The 23,915-nt window shown below is 37.0% G+C and overlaps 2 protein-coding genes across 8 annotated transcripts; one reads left to right on the top strand and one right to left on the bottom strand.

Annotated features, from left to right (window-relative positions):
- Positions 1–77: 77 nt before the first annotated feature.
- Positions 78–11,889, top strand: jade1 (jade family PHD finger 1). 2 transcript variants are annotated; one of them, XM_058748576.1, is made up of 11 exons: positions 78–220; positions 1,950–2,033; positions 2,607–2,677; positions 2,816–2,970; positions 3,051–3,235; positions 6,474–6,685; positions 6,763–6,930; positions 7,017–7,133; positions 8,020–8,553; positions 9,617–9,734; positions 9,828–11,889. In XM_058748576.1, exons 2-11 carry the CDS (start codon positions 1,985–1,987, stop codon positions 10,730–10,732), a joined length of 2,514 nt encoding a protein of 837 aa, XP_058604559.1. In that variant the 5' UTR covers positions 78–220; positions 1,950–1,984; the 3' UTR covers positions 10,733–11,889. The 2 variants fall into 2 exon arrangements, with proteins under 2 accessions (XP_058604559.1, XP_058604560.1); XM_058748577.1 differs by lacking the exon at positions 78–220 and adding an exon at positions 1,052–1,099.
- Positions 11,437–23,531, bottom strand: ncmap (non-compact myelin associated protein). Of its 6 annotated transcripts, none has more exons than XM_058748586.1 (6): positions 23,278–23,531; positions 21,965–22,060; positions 21,129–21,258; positions 14,733–14,839; positions 14,146–14,230; positions 11,437–13,383 (listed from the first exon to the last, which is right to left on the bottom strand). In XM_058748586.1, exons 4-6 carry the CDS (start codon positions 14,824–14,826, stop codon positions 13,107–13,109), a joined length of 456 nt encoding a protein of 151 aa, XP_058604569.1. In that variant the 5' UTR covers positions 14,827–14,839; positions 21,129–21,258; positions 21,965–22,060; positions 23,278–23,531; the 3' UTR covers positions 11,437–13,106. The 6 variants fall into 6 exon arrangements, with proteins under 6 accessions (XP_058604569.1, XP_058604570.1, XP_058604568.1 ...); XM_058748587.1 differs by having other exon boundaries at positions 21,129–21,380; XM_058748585.1 differs by having other exon boundaries at positions 23,235–23,531.
- Positions 23,532–23,915: the final 384 nt, after the last annotated feature.

Genomic DNA, 23,915 nt, shown 5'->3' on the forward strand with positions numbered 1-23,915 from the left:
TGAAACAGCTGAAATGGAAGTCATGATGCTACTCCTGTGTTTGTGGGTGAGCACTAGCTCCTCCTGCAGGCGGACGCGGAGTACAGCAGCGCATACGTAACCTGCATGTGTTTGTGTGTGTGTGGGGTGGAGGAGAGGAGAGGAGAGGAGAGGAGAGGACTCAAACTCTGAGCAAGCGCCACATAGAAACGCCAGCGCAGGATCAGCAAGACCTTGTAATGTAGGTACACTACATTTTCTTGCTGTGCTGTAGCATACGTGTTTAACAGGCAGGGTCGTACAAGTGTTTTCTAGGATTTCCGCGAGCTCTTCATGCAGATGTAGCACGTCATTAAAATGGCGCCAAAAGATTAAGTTGAGCAGCAGCAGACGCTGCCCTAAATAAATGTTTACATGCAGTTGGCCTCTGTAGTAATTTCTATAAGCTCCTGGCGTGGTTTGCTGTGATATTTGGTAGTTACTTTCAATCGCCTAAGCTGCTGGCTGTGCGCGCGCATGTGTGTCCAAGCGTCATATCGCAAGTTAGGCGCGCGCGTCCTGGCCTGACTCTGCGGTTTATCTTATTTTACCTAAAAGTTCTGGTGTTGAACCAGCAAACGGCATCAAACGCATGACCATGTCTTGCAGTTTTATTGTATATATATATGAATTTTGGTTATGGTTCAGAGGGGTGTTAGAAATTTTTCCTCGTGCCACGGTCTGGGTTGGTCCGGATTCAGCTCTGCCATGATGTTGGGAAAATAACGGTGGAAAATATTACATTTTTCTTTGGGGTTTGCGTTAGAAGTTAAATCTGCAATATATATACGTTTAATTGCGATAAAATTAGTTTTCCGATCGACGAATGTAGCAACATACTTGTATGTTCTTGGTACTTAAAGTTGGTGTTTAAACATACGAGAGTGCAGCGGAGGTTTTGTATTAAAACACTGTGAAATTAATTTGGATTCAGTGGGAAAAATAATAATAGTTTTGTTTTCAATTTCGAACTGGCATTGAAATGGACAGCTGTGTGACGTCAAGGGGCGTGGTCTGTCAGTAGCGTCACATGGAGAGCTGTTGTTTACATGGAGTGAGACGTGTTTGGGCAGAATTATCGGTTTGTTTTTTATTGTAATGCAGTTGAAATTAGCGGATAGTTGTGAGATTTTGAAGTTGTGTCTGTAATATATATATATATATATATATATATATATATATAAATTGAGTTTGCTTTTCTTATTTAGTCACATAAATACTAATATTTAAGAAATGCAAACTCGTGTGGTTTGTATTTCTGTTGTTCCTTAAATAAAAACTTTACCCACTTTACCCGTGTTAAATATTCGATATGTGATCAAAAATATTAATTAAGCTTAAAACTGCTAAGTGCATTATACAAGAATTGTTTGTTCATAGGTTTTATGACTTTTCAGGCATGTGTGCATTGCTCAGAAATTTGACAGCTTGCTATTTTGCGGCACGATGGATTGGATAGTTTAAAAATCGATTTTTAATTGTATATATTTTAATTGAATATTAATGGTGTGTACACGTGACACATATTTAGTATCTAGAGCAAAATAACCTACTTAAAGGTGAAGTTTGTACGTTTCACGAACATTTCAGTCTGCCATTGGTCGATTCAACAGAGTCCCGCCTCAAATCCACGGGATTGGTTGCACCGTTGTTACGTTGCGGTGCTCAACCAAACAGCAGCTGTTGGCTAGCGCCACTTTTTGGAGGAATCGGCGTACGAATTACTTATAAATTGATTCTGCATATTAAGCTCAAATTGAATTATGTACAGTGTAATATAAAGTACCTTAACGTAGCATTTAAGTACGTTAGGCTTGTAAAGTCTGAGCATCTGTCAAGTTGTGGCTGGCTGCGGGAAAGCGCTCTCAGCAGGCATCTCTGCAGGATCAGTTTTCAGGAATGTTCTGCTAATGTTTGATAAACCTCTGCAGATTTCTGCATCACTTGAAGGCCACGGCAGTTGACGATGAAGCGAAGCCGTGTCCCGAGCACCAGTGAGGACTCGGATAATGGAAGTAAGTAGACAAACACTTTCTAGTACCAACTTGCCTCGAGTCGTCTATATTTACCTTCTGGTAATACTGAAGTTGCACATTACTAAAGTCACCATGAAATGAAAATGGACTATAGTATTACTATTTTGGAATATTGCAATGTTTATTATAAATTATGCGTCCAAATCATTATTTTTCTTATTCATGTGCCCTTGTAATATTTGATCAAAAACCTCCTCTCGTTCTTGAAACAACATAATTTTTCTGATGCTGTGTGCAAAGGCGGGACAATAATCTGTCACACACATGAAATCACAGTAATTAAAAAACTTTAGACAGTTAAACTTTTTTTTTCATTCTAGATGCCGTTTCACTCAATACAATAGAGGAGAAAAGGCGCTCACAATTCCTGTTATGCTGCTTTTAATATTCAGCCCTTAATAGCAGCAAAACAAGCCCTCTCCCTATGCAAAACTAATAGTGCCATTTTTTCAAGCTAATATGACTACTGTTGCTGCTAAAAACACGAATTATCCCTCTTTCTCAGAATCTTCAGCACAAGACATTACATGCATGTTTTTCTGTCTCTTTGAGGTAACTCCACGTCTTGGTCTCAGCACTCCAACTCCAAGCACAGGAAACAGAATGGAAAAAGACCCTCAGAGGTACACAGAACTGCCTCACACTCAATACTGCCTCACATACGACCCTAACAGACAGAGATGAGAATGCTGTATATATTTGTCGCAAATATTTTCATGCATATTCTGATTGTCACATCCCCTCTTTTCTATCTCCTCCAGGTGTTCAGGACAGACCTGATCACTGCTATGAAGCTGCATGATTCATACCAGCTGAATCCAGAGGATTATTATGAGCTGGCCGATCCCTGGCGGCAGGAGTGGGAGAAAGGGGTTCAAGTCCCTGTTAGTCCTGACTCCATACCGCAGTGTACAGTGTATGAGGCTTTTTTTTTTGTCAGACTATTCTTTTTAAATGGTTGCACTTGATTCATTCCTGTTTTCTTTTTTCCTGCAGCACTGTAGCTGAGAAATGCCCCACTCCTCTGTTCATCAGGCCGAAGAAGCTGATTCGCTCATCTGAGTCATCGATGCTGGGGTACGTGGGTATTCAGACGCTGGCTGATGGCATGTGTCGTTATGACCTGAATGAGGAGGACGTGGCTTGGCTTCAGATCGCTAACGAGGAGTTCAGCAAGATGGGTGAGTCTGGAGTAGGGCTGCCACTAACGACTATTTTTATTTCGTTTAATCTATTGACTAATTAATCGATTAATCTCAACTATTAATTTCCCACAAAAAATCAACAATTTTACTTAAGAATATTTTATTAAACTATAGACGGTTTCATCGTGCTCACGCGCCTGGACCGAAGTTAACTTTCGGTCTGTGTTTGTTTATCGGTCTGGTTAGTGGCGCCTGCTACAAACGCAGTTAAAGTTAAAGTGATGAGTAATAAAGTTGGGCTCAGGTTGTTGTGCTGTGGGATGTGTTTCACATACGTTTATTTATTTGTGGCGACTCGCCACGATATCAAAACTGATTTTATGAAATCCTTTTTTTAAAGCAAAAGTAAAGTGCAACATAGAGTGCAAGAAGCAAGTGTCCATCTCATAGTCCAAATCACTGAAATCAAAGTTCAGTATTATAGTGTAAGAATGACAACATATCCACGTGTTCTAGTCTACTAATAAAAAAATTATAATCAAAAAACACTTTTTAAAGGAGTACTTACCAGAATTTATTTAGGAGAAAAAATATAAATGTGCAGTATTTCTGAAAAAATAAAGAAAGAAAGTTCTTGTTTTTTTTGTTTTGTTTTTTTAAATAAAATAAATTAATTGGAGATGCTTTTGGTTATTAAAATTTAATGGAACCATTAAAATGGAATCCAGAAAATAATGGAAAAATGGAAAACAGAATTTGGTAAAGAGAAAACTGTAAAACTCAATTAATTAGACAGGCTTTTTGATTAATAAAAATTAAATTTAACCATTAAAACAGTATAGAAAAATGAAAATGGAAAAAACTGAATTTGGAAATAAAACGGATTTCATACGGCCCTATAATTATAATTATTATTTTTTTTGTGGTAATAAAAATAGATGTAAGTGAACAATAGCCTTTAAAATGACTTAAAATACATATGTAATAGCAATGAGGCAATAATAACTAGTTCAAATAAAGTACCAAAAGCAAGAAATCATATGGTTTTATTTAGGGTTGTTCCGATTCCAATACTAGTATCGGAAATTCAACTGATACAAAAAATTCTGGCATCAGTATCGGCGAGTACTTGAGCCCATGTACCGATCCGATACCATTTTCTTAAACAAGACCTATAGTTATGCCCGCTAGCTTTGCTTAACACTGCAAATCGGAAATCAATTCTTCTTCACTGCTCAGAATGCAAACACAGGAAGTAGTGCTGTGTTGCCACAAGCAACCACTATTTAGAAATACAAACGTGCAAGCACATTACCAGTAAATCACTCGCATATGCAACTAAATCTTCACCCTGGGTGACAAAATAATGTATAATATTAGCCACTGGCTAATAAATGCTCAGATTTTACTCGCCAGTGTGTGAGTTGGAGGCTATGTATAAGTTTAGCACAGATATATTTTCACTCGCTGAACACTCTGATTGAGCGCTTCAGAGTTTCACTCTCCGTCGAGCGATCTGTGCTATTTTTCAGTTCATCTGAATGGATGCGCAGCGCACCTGAATTTGACGCACCATAAACTCGGTGTGAAGGCTCATGACTCACCGTCGCTTTGCTTATTTCTCGCATGCAAAGAGAGAGCGAGAGAGTCTTACATACCATGCAGAATTGACACGTTACATGTAAATGATATTCTTTGTTGTATTTTCCTGTCAAAACAACAGTTTCTTTTGGAATTTTTCAGCTTTTAAGAACTGCTGGGTTCTCCGGTAGTAGGTGGAGCTAATGCGCAAACGACCTCGTTGGCTGGCGCTCACCTATTATCGTCCCTGTTTTGATTTCAGCAAATCAGTTCGAGCGAACGCACACAACGTGATTAATATTCATGAATCCAGCAGCTCGTTAATCCTTAGTGCGTTTTATATTGTTCTTGGTAGAACTCATTGTATGATTATTATCTTATCAGTATTATTGATAGTTTCCCCCATTTTTAACAGAAACACTGAATGACCAAAAAAGCACCACCACCAGTCCTAAGTTCAGTTAAAATGACTAACATGCATTCATACATGGTTACCAAGTTTTAATTCTAATTACTAAAGTTCTGTAATTAAATAATACTTGATTATCATAATATATTTATAATGCTTGACTGATTGAGTGTAATTTTAGATATTTAAAAAGCTGTGCCATTTTGCAAACATTATATATTATATTTTTTTGTTTACTTGCCAGACTATCTATATATATATGGTGAAGCACACCATAAAATAATTGTATCAATTCATACAGGGCTAGTAGTACATACAGCTGTATAACCAGATGCACACCCAGATATCGGATCAGTACTTGGTATCGGCCAATACCCTGAGCCTAGGTATCGGAATCGGTATCGGGAAGGGAAAGGAAAAAGGGTATCGGAACATCTCTAGTTTTATTGAACAAAAATGTTAAAATACATAATGTATTATAAACAATAGAGCTAATGTACATTACAACAAAAGCCTGCAGGGGGCTCCAACGGCCTGATGATTGTTTTTACACATGACTGTGCAATCGAATTCTTGTTTAATATTGACAAAGCACCATTTAATATTTGGCCATTTCTTTAGGACAGAAATGCTATAGCCACTGTAATTAAATTTATATGTGGACATCAAAACGTGTAAACTCAGAGTGAGGGTTTGAGCTTTTATTTTGAAACCGCAATGTATTCTCCTATGTTTGCGTAGATTTATAAATGATTTACCTTACAAATCTGATGAAATGGTGCACGTTGCGTTCCCAGATGAACGTTATAATAAACCCAAACTCACAACAACATGCAGAGATGGGAGTTTGAGACGCTCCACACATGTAAATAAGTTTCTGTGGAACTACTGTGAACGGAGCCGCTGTGTGATGCACGCACGTAAATAATTAAAGCGCATATACTCTATTAGAACTGCATCGCGTATAATAATTTAAGTCGTAGCGTTCGTGAATTCACAATTATGCTTAATTATGATTTTTAAATGGGTTTAATATATCATGAAGGCTTGGAAAATAGTCTAATAATGTGTTTTATGGATTCTCGTCCGTGAAATGCATCACTTCCAGTATTTTGCCGGTTAGTCAATGTGAGCAAAATGAAGTCGACGATTTTTAAAAATCGCTTAGTCGGCTAAAATCGACAAATCGTGACAGCCCTAGTCTGGAGTTTTTATTTTACCCATTATGCACTCTTTCACACGGTTGAAACAAATGTCATGTGATGCTAACTGATTTGCTTGTAGGCATGCAACTTCTGGATGAGCTGACAATGGAGCGGGTAATGGAGGAGTTTGAGCGCCGTTGCTATGACAACATGAGCCACGCTATGGAAACGGAAGAGGGGCTTGGCATCGAGTACGATGAGGACGTGGTGTGTGACGTCTGTCAGTCCCCTGATGGCGAGGACGGCAACGAAATGGTGTTCTGTGACAAGTGCAACATCTGTGTGCATCAGGTGTGTGTGTGTGTTTGTGAGTCTCTGAATGCATGCGTGAGCTCATATAAATGATATAACAATGTATCTCCCCACAGGCGTGTTACGGTATACTGAAGGTTCCTGAGGGCAGCTGGCTTTGTCGTACCTGTGCACTGGGCATCTTTCCCAAATGCCATCTGTGTCCTAAAAAAGGCGGGGCTATGAAACCCACTCGAAGTGGCACCAAGTGGGTCCATGTCAGCTGCGCCCTCTGGATACCAGAAGTAAGGATGCATGCACAAATTAAGACTTATAAAGAGATTTTGTTAAGAGTAGTATGTAAGCTTTGTTGTGTGCTCTTTATCTCTAGGTAAGCATTGGTAACCCTGAGAAGATGGAGCCTATCACTAATGTGTCTCATATACCCAGCAACAGATGGGCTCTAATATGCTGCCTGTGTAAAGAGAAAACGGGAGCTTGTATTCAGGTACACAGCGCTGATGTTTATCATTGTTTTATTATGATATTCATACAGATATTCAAAATCTTTCAAAGGGTCCAAAGTGCATTTTAAACCTCAATTTAAGCTCTGGAGAATAAAATAATATTATTTGATGGCATCAGTAATTCAAAGTTAAAGCACTTTGTCTCTTAATGAAAAAGTTACATATACAAAAAGAATAGTATTTCTGAAAAATGTTTGAAATAATGTACATTCACATAGGTTGAGGTTATATCAGTATTCTGATAAAAGCGGTTCAGTTTTCTATGGAGTGAGTCACCTCATGGGGGCCAGCAAGTTGAGATCACATGACTTCCGTTTATTTCAGTAATCGCCCTCAGCTATTGAACACTTTCACTTGTGGAATAAATTAATAATTGCTGACTGCAAAAGCAGTGTTATTTATTCAGTGTTTTTATAAATGTAGTTCATATTTTGAGTTTCCATATATTTTTATTTATTCCATACATTTTTAGTGTTATTTTAATTTAAGTTTTAATATTTTTGTTTTTGCTAGTCATTTTAATTAGGTTTTGTTTCTTAAAGTTCTATTGAGCTTTGATTTACTCTTGCATTTTTAGTTTTAGTAATTTTAGTTCAGTTTATTTCAGTTAGCTGCCAAGTATACAATATTTATATTTTATTGTAGATTTGTATCAGTTAACAAAAATAGTTTTTAGGTAAAAATACTAACATTGTTCATTCTTTAGTGGCTTCGATGACTGAACTTCTTTTTTTTTTTGCAAGATGCTGCATCCATGCTACTTTGTTTAAATGTAGAATTTTATTAATAATCAGAAAAAAGCTTCACTTCACATTTTCCCTATGTTCAGTGCTTTAATCCTGAGATCCTCTTTCTACATCCCCCTAGTGTTCTGCCAAAAGTTGCCGTGTGGCGTTCCATGTGACTTGCGGTCTGCAGTGTGGGTTGAAGATGAACACAATCCTCACAGAGGCGGATGAAGTCAAGTTTAAGTCTTTTTGTCCCAAGCACTCAGGCATGGACTGGAATGAGGAAGAGGGAGATGATGACAGGCCAGTGAAGGTCCAGACCAGCGAAGAGAGAGGGAGAAATAGGGGAGTGGACATCTCATCCTCTTCACAGCCCAGACTTGCACAAAACCCTGAAGAGACCAGACTCAGCGAGCGCAAACTTCGAGTTCAGCAGCTGGAGGACGAGTTCTATCGCTTCGTCGCTGCTGATGAAGTTGCAGAGCACCTGCAGTTGCCCCTGGAAACTGTGGACTTCCTGTTACAATACTGGAAATTGAAAAGAAAGGTGAATTTTAACCAGCCGCTCATCATGCCGAAGAAAGAGGAAGAGGACAGCCTTGCCCGGCGGGAACAGGAAGTGCTTTTGCGGCGACTCCGTCTCTTCACGCATTTACGACAGGATCTAGAGAGGGTAAGTTTTGCAAAACCCTTCTGTAGCCACATTACCTCACATTACCGCTTGAATCAATATAAGGGAAGACAGCACCAGCCAATCACAGCTCAGGACTGTTAGACAGCAGGATCCCTCTGCCTTTTCTTCATGATTTCAACAGTTAGTGATTTGCACATAGTTCAGTGTGGGTTTTTGTGGTTAAGTATGAAAATAACCATGGCCCAGTATTCAGATATTGGATTCTATGTCCTTTTTTATTCAATATTGCAGGTGTAATCTGTTTTTTCAAGGTGTCATCACTAACATTTGTCATCATTTCTGTGTTGCTTTGTCACGCCACAGTCATTACAACACCTGTATCTTTACCATTACCATAAAATATGTTTCTAGGCCAACCCCAAATAGATAACACACAAAAATACACCCTTTTTTTCAAATAACAGGCTATGAGTGAAGACGCCCCTAGTGGAGGAATTTAAATTATTTTATGGTAACAAGATACCAGATGGAAATTATCTGTGAATTCCAGCTACAAGAATTTTAGACTGGTAACCTGAACACTATTCCCTCTGCAAACAGAAAGTTGTAGACAAATAATAAACAATTTTTACAGAGTAGTTAAGCCTCTAGATTATTATGTGCTGTGTTGCCACTGCTGATAAGAGCATGTCTTCCATGTGTTGAAACTGACGTTTGGCCAAAAATGAAAATTATTTATTAATCCTCATATGGTTTTAACCTGTTCATCTTCAGTGCACAAATGAAGGTATTTTTAATATTTTCTCATAATATTTAAAGATGATTTAAATGATGAACAGATTTCATTTAGGCCTTTGTTCATATATTAACATTGTACATGCATAGAGCAAATCAAATATGGTAAACGAAAGCTCAGTTGTGTGTGCTTGTAATGCAAGAACAAGCCCCATTGGGTTTTCGCCTTGTCAAGAAGGATGAGAAAATATTAGGAGTATGTTCACTTGTGTTCTCGAGATGAATGAATGAGGTTGATTATTGGGTTTTTTTGTTTGTTTGTTTGTTTTTGATTTAGTGTGTCTCACCTACATATATGTGTGTTCAGGTGCGTAATTTGACGTACATGGTCAGCCGTCGGGAGAGAATTAAACGAACCTTGTGCCGAGTGCAGGAGCAGATCTTTCATCACCACGTCAGGCTGCTCGAGCAGGGACGCGTCGCTGGTTAGTATGAAGCTTATTGCACTCACTTGATGAATATTTGATCCGTCTAGTCTGTTTTTATCTTTTTTTTAACTGCTGTTCTCTCCTGGTCAGGTATATCTTCTACTAGACGTTTAGAGGAGGCTATGTTTTACTTTCGGATGGCACCTCCTGTACCTACATCCCCCCAGCCTCTGAAGGGTCACTGTGGCCAGAACAGCGCCCTGAGCACCACTGTTCAAAATCACGAGAAAGGGAGCAACGCTTACAGAGTCTCAAAGCATATCGAAGCAGACAAGCCTGCAAAGATGCCCAGACTGGAAAGCCTGGTCATGGACGGTGTGCCCAGTTCTGGGGTTGTCGATTCTGGATCTGGAGCTTGTAAGAGTGCGGCATCAGCTACAGCGAAACGGTCGGAGGGCAGGCTGAGGGGAGGTGAGTCTCACAGAAGAGATGAGGAAAGCGAGCGCCCCCTGGAGGACAGGAGGAGGAGGAGCAAGCTGTGGGAACAGGTGTCTATAAAAGACAAACTGAGACAGTCGAAGTCTATGGAGGACACGGTGAAGAACGAGACGGAGCATGACAACATGGACGACAGATTACTGCTGTCTCACAGCAGAACCACTGCTAGTTCTGTAGTCACTGCCTCGAACACATATAACGGATCGCTGAGGAAGACAAACGCAAGCCAACATCAGAGAAAAATAGTGCCAAATGGGCGGCATCTGAAAAACTGGGGCAGTTTCAGAATCCCTAAACGGAGTGAAAGAACATCAGCGGGGAAAGATGGGCAGGACGGAAATGACGAGGCGGACCAAAATTCTTCCTTAAAAACTTTTAACTCCTCCCCACAAATTAGGACCCGGCTGCGGACAGGAAGTGAGAACCAAAGCCATGTGGAAGAGTCTGATCTTGGCCAGTCAGAACAGGGCAAGAGGTGTCACGCCCAAAGACTTCGAAGCCCAATGACTAGACGTTACGGTTCGGACGTGATTCAGCGTGGAGTTCTTGCATCATGAAATGTGTCCAAAAATATTATATTTCTCATTTTCATTTGCTCTTCAGTGAAAGGCGAACATATTTATTTTTCTATTCTGTAATTTTCTGCTGTTGCTGAAACTATTTTTTTGAGTGTACGTTAAAAATTGGCTGATGAAGAAGAAAAATATCTTCTTAATGAATGAAACTTCAGATCAGGTGAAACTAACTGGCACAATTTTTCGATGTTATGAGCACTTACCAGCGTGAAACCAAGCCAGTACGGCCCAACTGTCTTAAGTCCCACAGAATTACTGCACTTAACTGAGCACTTAAAAATATCTGACCACAGCAGTCTAACCAGTGTCCAAAACTTAGAGAAGACTTTTAAATTGGTTTCTCAGTATTCTGCTAACTTCAAAGGCCATCATGTTGTGTGTGTGTATGTGACGTGTGCCATACTTATGTTGTGGCGCCTTTTCCTTCTCAGGTAAAATCTGCTTATATTTGTACTTAATTTATAGTGTTATGTCTTGTTTTTCTTTCAAACAAACTGAGTGTTTAACAGGTCAATGCCTTATATGTACTCTCTTCGGTCTCGAAGTTATTCCTTTCCAGAAAACTACAAATAATAAAAAAATTATTCTTTCATTTAACCATATTCTTCAGCAATAGATGGACTCTGTAGATCCAAGACAGACAGTTCCAAACTCAGAATGATGAAACCATGTACGCCATTCGCAGCTCTGTTCAGGAAGCTTTTAATAATCATTTACATTCAGTATCCATTACTTTGAATTCACTTTTGCACTTGATATTAAACAATAAGACAAGACACTATCATAGGTCTAATAAAGACACTGTTGCATTGAAAAGACTGATCTTCTCGACATGGTTGCCTTGGAGTAGTACTCAAGTATGTGTTCTTGCATCTTTTCTTTCTAGCTGTAAATGTCTTTTCTCATGCAAAATGTGAGTTGATCTCCTCGAGAAAAAGTTTCTTGTGCCTGAGTGTTTTTGTTGAGATGTTGCACTAGAACATTAGCCAGAGAGCTTGGTATAACTGTGTTCACAGAAAAAAATGTTTCTACATGTTTATATAATCAAGCGCTGCTGTATTTTTCTTCTTTCTTTTTCTTGTATTCTTATGCAATACTTTAGTTTTGTTGCAGATTGTGAATAAATTTTCTTGAGGTTACTTCTGGAGATGTCTGGATTGCTTGAGAGGAAAGTAGATGTTTTTTGCATTATTTTAAACAAAGTTTCAGACTAAGAATTGACAAATGATAGACATTGGCTCCTACAATTAAGCCATCTTTGGAAATCAAATCACTTTTTTTGGTTGACAAATTACAAAAGTAGTTTAGTAGTTCTCATTTGATGGTCATTGTAGTGATTCTAATTGTATATGTGCCGGTCAATGTGATTACAATGGAGTCATCGGGTCAAAACAGTTCATTGTAATGAGTCAACATTACAGTTCATCTTATCTTGACCTATATTTTATTTTATATATATTTGAAAATCTTTTAGAATAATATTTATTAGAATAAAACTGTTTAAAAAAAAAAAAAAACACTGGTTCCTGGTTTATTTTACTTTTGACTGATAAATGATTCATTATTCAGTGATGTAATCAGCTTCAAACTCTGTAGTATTTCTGAAAGATTCACTGACTGAGTCTGATTCAAACCTCAACTCTCAAGCAAGTTCAGTGAGAATGAAATCTTTTCAACTGACTCCTTTAAAAAGAGCATTTACTAGTGCATTGTGGTTGTTTCATGCAGGAAATGCCTGGACATCTAAAGATGTAATTAACACCAGCTCACAATGTAACACCTCAGAGTCTGTTCCCAGCTCACCCAATAGCATTTTAGGCTGGACCTCTAAAATCACTAGGAATGTCAAGGGCATAGGTTTGAGCCCCAGGGACTGTATAAACAAAATCTATACTTTTAATGAATCAGCGTCTGTCAAATGCATAAATGTAAAATATATATAGAGTATATTGTTTGAACAATCTTTTCTGATGTACCTCACTATTAGAGTGCAAATGTCAAGGTAATACACAAGTTAAATTGACGGACATCTCTAACTGAATTCTGGCTCCCACCAACAGTTTTCAGCTCAAGGCAGTAAAATACGTTTTAACCTACATTTCATCACCAAATCCAGTGCTAAAAATAAAACTATAATCATGTCAAGTGATAGGACACTTGTTTGAATTGTTCCTCGGGTACTTCAATATCATATACAGGTTTTTTAAAGTGGACTTATATCAAAGTTCCATAAAATCCCAAACGGGCAGTGAATGTTCGGTTAATGGCGGGTGCTCAGGCATGACCGGGCCTCTTCCACTGGTTCTTTGTTCATGTTGGTATGTTAATATCTTTGCACGTGTGAGTCCAATGTCTTCTATGTGTTATCTACTGATGGCATGTCATGTATCGTCACAATAGTTGAGCTGCTGTTGGTGCTTAAATGCTCCCCATTACTCCGATCCACATTTGCCAGGTCGACCCGAGGGATGCGGTACCCGTTCTCTGAGGATGCATTAATCTGCACAAAGCTTCCAGAGACTGAGTTCGCACCCACGTTGCTCATGGCCAGGTTTGTGTTTGTGGTAGTTGAGGACACCTTCTTTCGTGGTTTGCTGGAGCCTACAGCCAGCATCCGTTTCGTATGAGTCCTCCTGTCAAATAAATAATTGTAAAAATGGATTGATAAATAAAAAATTTTGGTAGCATATTGATTAACAGAATTTAGTGGTATAGCTATTGGATATTCAATTGTTCATGCTCATCTACTCTATGGGGAAAAAAAATTAATTGCATTGCAAAACACTCATTTAAGTAATTAGCAAATCTGAAAAATACATATTGATTTTTCATACTGTACTTTATAATGTTTTGATGCATATTTGAAATTGCAGCTTTTAAAACAATATTGTGATTTTCACTCAGAAATTACAAGTAAATTTCACAAATATTCACAAAGAAATGACAAGTAACATTGAATTAAACGTACTTGTAAAACATGCTCCAATAATCTGTATTTACAACTTTGAAAAATCTTTTTTTTACACTGTAGACCATTGGCCATTTGTTTATTTACTGGCCATAACATAGAAAAAATGATCTGCCTGGTTTTAATACTCGTGCATCCTTTAAATGATAAACAACATAAATCAACTCAGTTCTCATAATGAAACAGCTATGAAGTCTTTGAAAACATGTTCCTTTCAGCCCTGAGAACATTTTTAGGTGTTCTTGTGCTCTATTAGATTTGGAGAATGTAGTATGAGCCTGGTTGAAATGAATAGGTCTTTATCTATTTTTAGGCCTCATTACAAGGTCTGTCTAAAATTGTTCTGCTGTTGTGAGGAGACAGACAAGGTATTAACCTCATGGTATGTAACTCATTCATTATGGTTCACATCAAAATGTTGCCATACCTGTTGTATGTCTTGAGGATTATCAGCAAAAATGTGAGAATGATGATTATACCAATGACGATTACAGCTATCATGGCTCCTGAGCCTGTGAACACGACAAATATTGAATGTTTTATTAGACATATTAGGGGTTGGGAAAACCACACATTCCCTATTAATCATTCAGTGAAAACATAAACATGAATAAAGCCAAAACTGCAAGAAAAAAATATTTGTAAGCAAAATTCTATATGAAGAAATCTAACATAGTAAAACATCAAAAAAGACAAATTTAAAGAAGTTAATTTGATTAGAAAATGTGGAAAACGATAGTAGAATACGCCATACAAAATTGAATGTGAATTATTTAAAATATGCTGTAGAACAAGTTCCAGGAAGTAATGCTCATGTTTCTGGTTTTCTCACTCTCACACAGTGTCAGCTTGAGACTGTCAACACTGGACAAAATGTCAAAATAAGCTTTCCGAATCCATTTGTCCTTCATCCAGTGTAGACAGAATCACTGATTAGAATTACTTTCGACGTGTGGTGTCTCAGTAAACAGGGTTTCAGACTTTATCTGCATGAAGCGCTGATCTGAAACGTACTCTGCGTGAGGATTTGTTCTCTAGACTTGGTGACGACTGTGGTGTTCTGTGTGGTTGTGGACTGGGTCACGGATGTTGTAGCAGCCCTTTGCATCTTTAGATTTGTCCTGAAAAGAAAAAAAAACAAGGAAAATAGTTTAAACATACAATACCACTTTGGTTTACAGATTTGAAAGGGATAGTTCACCTAAAAATGAAAATTCTGTTATTACTCACTCTCATGTTGTTCCAAACCCGTAAAACCTTCGTTCATCCTTGGAACACAAATTAAGATATTTTTGATTAAATCCGAGAGCTCTCTGACCGTCATTTTTATGAAGCTACATTCTAAAAAATGCTGGGTTATTTATTTTTTTCCCCAAATGCTAGGTTCAGCTTGTTGAGTCATTTTATTGGGTTATTTTTAAATATTTTTTTACCCAGATGCTGGGTAGTTTTTCTGTAACTAAGTTGCTGGATCGTTTATAATGTTGGGTTTTTTTCCTACCCAGCCGCTGGGTTATCCCAGGTGAAAAACAAATGCACTTCCATAATGTACTTAAAGTGCTCTATTTTCGCTCACTAATTTTGTACTTAATATACTAAAAATGATCCTTTAGTGCTTCTTAAGGTCAACTTAAGATCATCTAAGTGTACTCAACTGTGCTATTTTGAGACACCATGAATATGAACTAAAATGTACTTTTAACATACTATCTTTGTATTTAAAAAATGTATTTAGTTACCACTTGCAGTACACTTGAGTGTACTAGTGTATGAAAGATGGGTTCAAGTGTACTACAAGTGGTAACTAAATACATTTTTTAAATACAAAGATAGTATGTTAAAAGTGCATTTTAGTTCATACTTTAAGTACATTATGGAAGTGTACTTGTTTTACAAAACTTTTGTTTTAAGCCTGTCTCCAAAGAAATAACCCAGCTGCTGAGTTACAGTCAGAACGCAGGCTTTTTGCGTAATCTACAGGACGGAGCAGTTCTCAGCACCGCCGATTTTATTATTTTACCCAACCCAATATAAGGATGACATGTCAGTCAGCTGCGTCAGCAGCGGTCGTTTCGCATGATGGAAACGCCTTTTGCCTTGCTTAACATAAATGGATTTTATTCGTTATAACCCTGCTAAAAAAAAACAATAGAAGCCCACTAGAAACCATCACAGAAATTCCAATGGTTTCCATTAAAATACCATTATAAACCATTAGCTTTTTCCAGTAAAACCATTACAAAATTCCTTTTTGTAGTGTGTTTTGGGCATTTTTCCAATGGGATTTAACATCCCACCAATAGAATCCATCACATACCAGACACCATTATAGTTTCCATTAAAATCAATACAATTCCCATTATAACCATTAAAACCATTACATTTTCTATTGTGTTTTGGGCAGGGTTCTATTGTTTTTTTTCAGCAGGGAATACTGAGTTTAAATTAATTTGATGTTAAAATATGTTCTCTGATCTCAGTTCTGTTTGTTTATGGGCAGGTTATGGAGTTAGTCACGGCACCTTTCAGTAACTTTCAGCTAATAACACAGCATGTGTTCTGTCCAATATTAACCCAGCGCCGGGTTGCCAAATAACCCAAGTTGGGTTGTTTTTAACCCAAGATTTTTTAGAGTGTACAAGAATATTTTTTGTGCGCAAGACAACAACAATAAGACTTCATTCAACAATTCTTCTCCTCTGCGTCACTCTGGCTCCATTTTGTAGTAGGCTAGGTATTCTGGCATAGCTTCAAATAATTATGGTCAGAGAGCTCTCGGATTTCATCAAAAATATCTTAATTTGTGTTCTGAAGATGAACGAAGGTCTTACAAGTTTGGAACGACATGAGGGTGAGTAATTAATAACAGATTTTTTTTTTTGGGGGGTGAACTATCCCTTTAATTTAAAATTCATAAAAAAGGAGTGACTTAATATTATGGCTTTACTCAATAACATTTCATAATGTTTTCTTCCTTTTGTGCTGTGCCTTTAGATCAAATGATTTTGAAATAGCTATTTGCCTTGTACAAAACAAGATGTTAATTAGGCCAAATGGCTGTTTTGGGGAATGTAACCACATTGAATACATGATTCATTATGTTTACCGAACTACTAATTAGTTAAGAGACACAGTTGTGTATTGTAATCCCAAAACGGTTGTATTGTTTTATGGCTTTTGAGCTGTTCTGCTAATTCTACATGGTTTATCTGGCACCAATTTAAAGATTTCATTCTATGTCAGGTCCCTATTTATGTAGGCTACATTAGTTACTTGACAGAGTGATTATGCGTTTAAGTCAATCGGTTAAAGAAAGCCTGAGAAGAGTAGGCCTATATAATTCTCCCATATATCTGTCACCAATAAATCTCACACCCATCAACTTCCCTTTTTTAATCGCTTATCTGTCATAATTTCAGCACAGTCAAAACACAGCACAGTCTGTCCAGCGTTTTTCTGGGGATGAATTAGAGGCATGGTTCAATCCAGGAGAAATTTTTGTACTCGGTGAACTCTCAGCCATGGTGCATCACTGACGTACCGAACTGCAGCGGCTAACCGCAGCCTCAAAATTATACAGCTGCTGTTGGCTTTAGATTTAATTGACTGTGGAGTATCCTCGACGATACAATCAGAGCTGCTTCAAAACAAAATGGCATTGGCTATAAAAAGCTTAACAACCCAGCACACACATGAATCCATCCATTTCCCCCCAAATCACTCAACCAAATGGATTCATACAGTGTAAGTCCTGCAGACTTGCTCACTCCTACGTGCTGACAGACTTTTAAGCAAGGTGAAGTCTATTCTTCACCTGCTGATTATATTCAAATAGACCGGCAACTACAAAACATGCAAAACCTTCAGTTTCATAACAGCTATTACCCATTCTGACAGCGTGGGCTTCACAGCAGCAGAAGACAAGAAGAACAAGATCTTCTCAGGCTGAAAGAGCAAATCTGTGAAAAATATGTTTACCAGTTGTCAGATTTTGTGAAACTGTGATGGATTTTGGAGTGAATTACAACCCAAAATGTTGAGCTCATTTGCCTGGTCCGATTAAGATTACGGAAAATTAGAGATTTAATGATATCAGGTGATATTTGATATTTAATTTGTTTTCATTTCCTCTACTTTTACATTTAGATGAATGATTTTAAAGAGTGTTAATATAATACTTTTTTTGGCTTCAGTCAGAATTTTAATATAGGAAATTCTTAAAACATTTTTTTGTGCCTAACAATCCATGAGCAGGTGTTCCATATTTGCTATATGACATGTTATTATCAACAGATGTCCATCTATTATTTATCACCTCAAGGAAGCAGAAGTAAACAGAATAATCTAGATCTGACACAAGAATAGAAAACTTTACTTTTGAGACAAAATTTAGACCATAATAATCTGCAATTATTTATTTTTCAGCACGAGTTCCAGAAAGGCCATAATGTCCGAGGCTGGCTCTTATGAGTATTTCTGACAGAAGCAATCAGCGCTGATGGAAAGAAAAATACAGCGCCTGTACCACTAAAGAACAGCAAATAGTTGTAAATTCTGTTGCCTGAGCTACAAGGTGAATCACAGGACATCAGTATGGAGCTCAGTTTCACACCACCATAAAACAGACCATAATACACTCTGAGGGTTCAAGTGTCAGCCTGTGCCACTTGATTTAATTTACAGCCACTTTAAACTGAACAGATGAACAGAGCAGCTGGGACAGAACAAGACAAACCTTGAATCCTGCCAGAGCCACAATTCAGCTAACTTCAACTCAACAGTTTAATTCTTGGCTGAAGAAAAAAAAAAAAAAAAAAATATATATATATATATATATATATATATATATATATATGTATATATATATACACACACAATAAAAGTGATAAGTTGACTTAACTTAAAAATTGAGAAACCCGTTGCCTTAAAATTATTAAGTAAATAATAATAATAAAAAAGTTAAGTGAACTTGACAATTCACTTAACTTAATTTTTTAATTATCATTTACTTAAAAATTTTAAGGCAACAGGTTTCCTCAATTTTTTTAACTTATCACTTTTTACAGTATATATATATATATATATATATATATATATATATATATATTAATTGTTTTTAATTAACATAAAAATTAAACAAGCTTATTTAAAAAAAAAAAAAAAAAAAGAAGAAGAAAAAAGTAATAAATGCCACAGTGTGAAAAAGCTTGTGTTAAGTATTGGTTTATAAAATTTCAAATAAATAAATGCTAAAATAAACTTATATTCATCAAAAACTTGTTTGGCTCTTATTAATATAAACATCTCACTGCACACCATATTATCATATTAATAGCATATTAATAAAATTAAAAAAAGTATTTAGGCCTCTGCATGTATAAATCTGAATACCTCTTCATGAAAGATGTCAAAAAGACAAAAATACTATAGAGAAAGCCGCAACTCTAGAAAGCACTCATTGTGATCTTTCACAATTTCTCAATCTCTCTACCTTCCCTCGAAGTACTTTTTAATCACTTGTTGCCAGCAAAATAAAGGTGTGGTTATAACTTGTTGCAAAATTTCTGTTAAGTTTCTACTTCATCCATTTCTAACAATTGGCTTATAATTATATATTTATTCATTCAATCATTTTAAATAAGCTGTCATGATTGCTTCTGACTAAAACTTAACCACCCGTCTAATGTAATGTAAATCCACCATTCTATTTTTAACTAAATGAGATAAACCATAGGTCAAATTCATAAACGTATGTGTGTCACTGTCGGTCAATTTGGTGAAACAATAAATTACACACACACACACACACACACACACACACACAGTAGAATATAAATCTGATCGATTTGGGTTAAGAACATGGGCAAATATTTAACCAGAGAAAAAATGATTAGATCACAGGTGCGCTCACGTATGTCTGGCCTCCAGTGCACGTCACAGCCCTGACTACAGCCTTTCTATACACACCAGATCAGTCCTCAGTTCCCCTGACTCAAACAATGGCCCATTCATCACGTTCTGTTACAGGTATGTGTCCGTCTGAAGCCGCAATCTTAAATGTGTCTCCCACTTCTTACACACTTGCTAAAAATAAAAACAACAACTTCAAAATACACCATCGAAAATTTCAACTTAAACTAAAAGAAATCAACCTGACTGTTTACAGGAACCTCCTGTATTGTTCCTGAATGCCAGAACACAATACACATTCACTGCCCTGCCAGAGCTTTGTGTGCAATGTCAGTCTAAAATCACATCAAAAGCAAGTGAAAAGGAAAGTACAAAACAGAACATCCTCTTGGGTCCTCTCAATAAAGGGAAAAACTATTCTGCGATAGTTCCTACCAGGAACTTATTAGATCAGTATCTTCATCATATGATCAGACATTAGTCAGAAACACAAAGGAAGCGGAAGGAAGCTAACATCGAGGCTTGCCATCAAATATTACAAATCATAACATCATATACTGCTTATTGTTTCTCATAGTATCAGGACTAAAATCTCAGGTGTTTCATGTGGTATCTTCATTTAGAGACTTGGAAAAAGTCACTTTTAAGGGTCTGATCGGATATGAATTTCACCTCAAGATCACTTTTTACAGTGTTTCTGACAAAAAACACAATCCAAGCCTAATGAGATGAGTTTGTTTACTTCAGGTGAATGTACTTAAAAAAACATGTAGAAACAATTTTCATTCAGAAATTGCTAGTAAATTTCACAAATAATTTCACAAATAATCAATGTTATTTAACTGCAAATAACATTGATGAAATAGTATTTTATTGTAAAACATAATATTTTCTTTACAACTTCGAAAAATCATTTGGTCACACTTTATATTAGGTGGCTTTAACTACTATGTACTTACACCAACGAATAAGTACAATGTACTTTTTGTGTTCCTACTGTATTGCAAAACACATTTGCTGCTATTGAGGTGGGATACGGGTAAGGTTAGGGACAGGTTTGGTGGTCTGGGTAGATTTAAGGGTGGGTTAAGGTGTAAGGGATGGGTCAACAGTGTAATTATAAATGTAAGTACAAAAAATAATTACAGATGTAATTACATATAGCTATTTTTTTAATATAAGTACAATGTAAAAACATGTATGTACACAATAAGTGCATTGTACCAAATGATTAATTTAAATTTAAGTACATAGTAGTTAAGGCCACCTAATATAAAGTGGAACCAATCATTTTTTACAGCGTGGTTTGCACCAGTTTGGCTCTACAACAGAGACCATGAGTTGAATAATAGCTACTTATTCAACTCGCTTTAAAAATACACACCTGGAGGCATGCAGCCAGGGACCCTCAGGGGTCCTAAGATGACAGGTGACAAATCACACACAAAATTGAAGGTGCAAAGTGATAATAAAATAAAGTTTGGTTGCATATTGGCTTACCTGTACGATCAGTTCCCCGTCGTGGAGTTCTCTCTCCACAGTATCAATTCCTCCACTCCCCCTCCTTCAGTTGACTGAAGCGAGCATAGTCCACGCTCCTTCCCTCACACACACGCTGCCGCTAGCAGAGCTGGGATTTACAAACACAATGGAAACCCGTCTGAAATGAGTCTGAACAGGTGAAATGACTGGATGTCCACTTCAGGCGTGATTATCAACTGAAGAAGTTGAAAGCGAGGGATGGTTTCAGCCCTTGGCAGAGAGATAGACACGACATGCAATATCAGAGCTCTCTGGACTGAAAGCGGTAGCTGGTTTTTCAGGTCTAGCCTGGCCCCCAAGGCGTGCCACATTCACAACACAGTTCACACACTCCATTCTCGGTCAGTACTCACCTTTAATTAAACACACACACATACACATGCACTGCATTTCTCATTGACTTTCTCTGTGTGACATAATGTAGAATAGTAGAAAATCATTACATGATTAGCACTCGTGCTGTACACATGCAAATCAAGGGCCACAGAGAGAGCTGATGTGGTTTACAGATGATGTCTTATCAGCCACATTTAAATATTTAATCAGATTCCCTTCAAATACATCCTTAACACTCACTCAATTGCAAATAGATTTGAGCAGATACCAGAACATCAGAGTTGTTGTGATTCATTTGGTTGATGAATTTAAGTCAATTAACCTATTCTAATCTAATTATCAGACATTATTAACCAATTCACTTTTTATTTTGAAATAAAGTTGTTTTGTGTAATGAATTATTTAGCATTTAATTTACATGTATATTACTGGAACAGCATAATCAAGATGAGTCATACCTTGGTGATTTCTGCAATTCTTCCTTTTCAAAAGCAACTTCCTTCAGAAAAGGGTATGTTTCATCCCTCCACCCCGACACACACACACACGCACACCTGTTTTGTAACAGAAATGCGTCAATAAAAGAAAGGGGACATTTGTTCTTTTTAAGGGATTCCTTCCTCTAAGGGATCTCATGATAGAGTTTCCCTCATGGGTTTTCCAGTCAACCAGCCAGTGCAATATGCCTCAGCGGGAATCAAGTTACCTGTAAAGCGCAAAAGTGTTTTCTTTCTTTCTTTATTATTTCTATTTATTTCTTTTTGTGAGACAGCCACTTTATGTTTTAGATATGTTCGAAATGAAATAACAGATATTGCCATACTTTTTCTACACTTTTTTTGGCCTCGTTTGTGAGTTCATGGTCCCTGATACAGCTTGTTCCAGAGGGAAATTTTGTGGTTCTTGCGTTTGGCAGTTTGCACTCTTTTTCAGATGGCATCGTTATATAACAAGAACACGTTTAAATGTCCTGCTCAGCTTTCACAAACAACTGGAGGAGAGTGGAGACTTACAGAAAGGACTCTATTGTCCTCTGCCTCAATCTAGTTCAAACAAAACCACAGAACAAAACTGATGATGGTCACCGCTGCCAGTCTTGCATCATCTAGTTTGATTGATTAATTGGAATTTTACAAAGCCACGGAATGGGCCGTTCTTCATTTGGCTACTATTCTGCATCTTTGCAGAAATGTCAGCTTTTAAAGGATATTTTAACTTATCCTTACTTGTGAAACATTTCAATGTAGGCGAGATGCAGTCTCGCCATACAAACTAATTTGACACCATTAGCAGTTGGCCTCAAGTCAATTTTCTAAAAGACTTAAAGAAAACACTAACATTTTTGTGACATATTTGTCATTTGTACTTATGTAATAAAATGATATTCTATATAATAGTTACTTGTTGTGCTTTATCGACGCACTACCCAAAAATGTTTGCAATTAACATCGCGTGAGCAGTGTTGTCTGGTGTGTGCAACTTCCTTAAAGTTCGTTTCAGAGATTTTTGGCGACATAATATAGTTATGCACTCTAACTTTTATTATTACCACAGAGTTTTAAATTCCTGCTGAAAACTAGATATTTGTGTATATAGTAAAAATATCCCGCAAACCTTTAGTTTTGACATCATGTTATTTCAATATACTAAGCACCATTATTCTCACCCTGAGGTATCTTCAATAGACATGCATGCTTAAAACAATAATTAATAATTCAGTCAATTAACTTAACTCGCTCTTCCAAGTATGTTGCATCTGCTCTACACGTACACAAGATAAGAGCTGAAGTCAAGCTGTTTCCATGGGTCATCAGCAAACACATGGCGAGCGCAGGTACACACTGCACTGCAATCAGTCACCCATCGCAGGGCATTACAAATCCGGCCCAAAGATTACACTGTTTACATAGTTTAAGCTGCTTTCATTTGTCCATATATCACACTGTGGCTACCTTTTTTTTCTCCCTCAAAGAGAGACTGCAAAAACTTGGCATTATATAGCCTACTACTACAATACAGCGGCCCCAAGAGTCCGGTCACTTAAAATTTCATGATTTACATTGGAGTCAATAACAAAATAAAAGTAGGCTAGATAAAATTATTTAAGTAATGTTTAATTTATCAGCATTAGTCGATATTGGATATTGATAGCATTGCCTATTTGCTGACATCTGATGTTCACTTAAAAAAAAATCTTTAGGAAAATTATTTTGAGTTTGTATTAATTAGATAAAATAGCCTAGTGTATAATTTACATCGGCAATTTATCGGTTATCACCTATAATATTTGCTTATTGGTATCTGCCGGAATTTTAATATGCACCCATAGCAAACCTCTTATTAAATATTTTGCTTATGTGTGTGCTTTATTTATTTTTTTATTTTTTTATTGTTTAGTTTGATATTTTT

The sequence above is a fragment of the Onychostoma macrolepis genome, chromosome 17 (genome assembly GCF_012432095.1).
Source record: "Onychostoma macrolepis isolate SWU-2019 chromosome 17, ASM1243209v1, whole genome shotgun sequence".
In the NCBI taxonomy this organism is placed as follows: domain Eukaryota; kingdom Metazoa; phylum Chordata; class Actinopteri; order Cypriniformes; family Cyprinidae; genus Onychostoma; species Onychostoma macrolepis.